The sequence below is a fragment of the Priapulus caudatus genome, unplaced genomic scaffold, assembly GCF_000485595.1.
Source record: "Priapulus caudatus unplaced genomic scaffold, Priapulus_caudatus-5.0.1 Scaffold259, whole genome shotgun sequence".
NCBI lineage: Eukaryota > Metazoa > Priapulida > Priapulimorpha > Priapulimorphida > Priapulidae > Priapulus > Priapulus caudatus.
In genome coordinates this window covers 233,218-234,755 of record NW_014577320.1, presented here as the reverse complement: position 1 = coordinate 234,755, position 1,538 = coordinate 233,218, and the positions used below count along the sequence as shown (strand labels likewise).

At 45.2% G+C, this 1,538-nt stretch overlaps 1 protein-coding gene across 1 annotated transcript in view; it reads right to left on the bottom strand.

The window, feature by feature from the left end:
• LOC106808208 (sodium- and chloride-dependent glycine transporter 2-like) overlaps nt 1–1,326 on the bottom strand; it is a 13,643-nt gene extending 12,317 nt beyond the window's left edge. Inside the window, exon 1 of the mRNA XM_014810822.1 lies at nt 1,077–1,326. Within this exon, the coding sequence (XP_014666308.1) occupies nt 1,077–1,112 (36 nt within the window). The 5' untranslated portion in view covers nt 1,113–1,326. The remainder of the gene's footprint in view (nt 1–1,076) is intronic.
• Nucleotides 1,327–1,538: the final 212 nt, after the last annotated feature.

Sequence of the window (1,538 nt, the reverse complement as noted above, 5' to 3'; positions counted from 1 at the left end):
TTTAACTTTTTTGAAATTTTGTTTCAGCCAGAACCACCTGCCGTGCCGACACGTGCCGATGCCGTGCCGTGCCGTGCACGTGCAGACACGTTAAGCGATGCGCCCGTTTATCCGAAGCCCTAGCTAGCTAGCTAAGATCAAAGGGAGACGGATCAATGGGGGAACCCTAAGATCCACGACGATCAAGAGAGTGCGACTGTATAAATCACGACATCACACAATTCGGTCCGTACGAATTGACTCTGACAAGCAATTACTATTTATGATGGTGTGAATTTTCAGATTTGTCATTACACAGCGAGCAAGGTGCCGTGTGTTTACGGCTAGACTATGGCGTCGTGTATGCGCGCGCATTGCGATGACGCACGCCCGAGTCACGCGCTCGCCCTTACTTCATCCCACGCGAGCTCCCAGCATCAGTTGGCAAGCTTCCACAATCGATGGAATCAGTTGTCTAACGGATGCAAGGTAGCAGCGGCAGCAGAGGCGGCCGGCGGCATCAGTGCGTGTGCGCGTCTGTGTCATACAGGCGTTCACAGCTGCCGGCATGCAGACAGTGACGTAGTGATGACGATGTACGTATACGCCGCGCTCTCACTAATGAATTAATGCAGCTCGGTGTACGACAGTGTCATGCATTTATATTAATAGAAACGTGATATTATAATTATATGTTTTCCGCATGCTCGCTAACTGTAGGATTTCACGCACGTGTCGTTACTTGTATTGAAGTTTCGTTTTAATTTCTCAAACATTAGCATTTTTCTCGCTGTTGCGCATGCATCGAAAACGATCTCTATCCGAATAAGGTGACATATTTCGGTGTTTTTTTTAACGTGAAAACGCATTATATCTACTCTAACGACGTATTGAATTTTATCATACTACCTCCACACCACACTTCTCAGTCCCCTTAAAACCCACACTATCTTGGTGCAGTGAATTTCAGTTTGATTGTTGGCATGTGCAGCTGTCTATACATCCTAGTTATAGTCGCATCATCAGGAGATAATTATTAAGTAACTAGCCCAAAAATCTACTGTGAAATGAAGCAAGTAGGAGTAGGGCCTACGTACCGTTTTCTTGCAGCTGTTGTTCTGGTATACCGACATGATTCTTGCTCCTATAGCTATATAGCTATTCTCCTCTCTTTTTGTTTCGTACGTTCCTTTAACAATATCGGGCAAAAAAGATATCACAGTTACGTATTTGCTGAGATCTTGCTGGTATGTATAAATATATATTTATATAATAAATAAAGACTATGAATAAATATTGCTTATGGCAGACTGAGAAGAGATCATTCACACGACCACGTGCAACGAAGTCGCGCGCTTCTGATGTTGATCAACAACGCGCTCCAACATATATATATACGCTTCATTTTCTCCCGCTAGGCGCCGCTGATGACGTGTTCGCGCGCGCTTCGATGAGTCGCGTGTACTCGCGTGTCATACGCTGACGCATGGGGAGTACCGAGGAGGGATGGGCAGACAAATGTCAACACTAGTTAATAGACCAAGCAGAAATTTACTCTA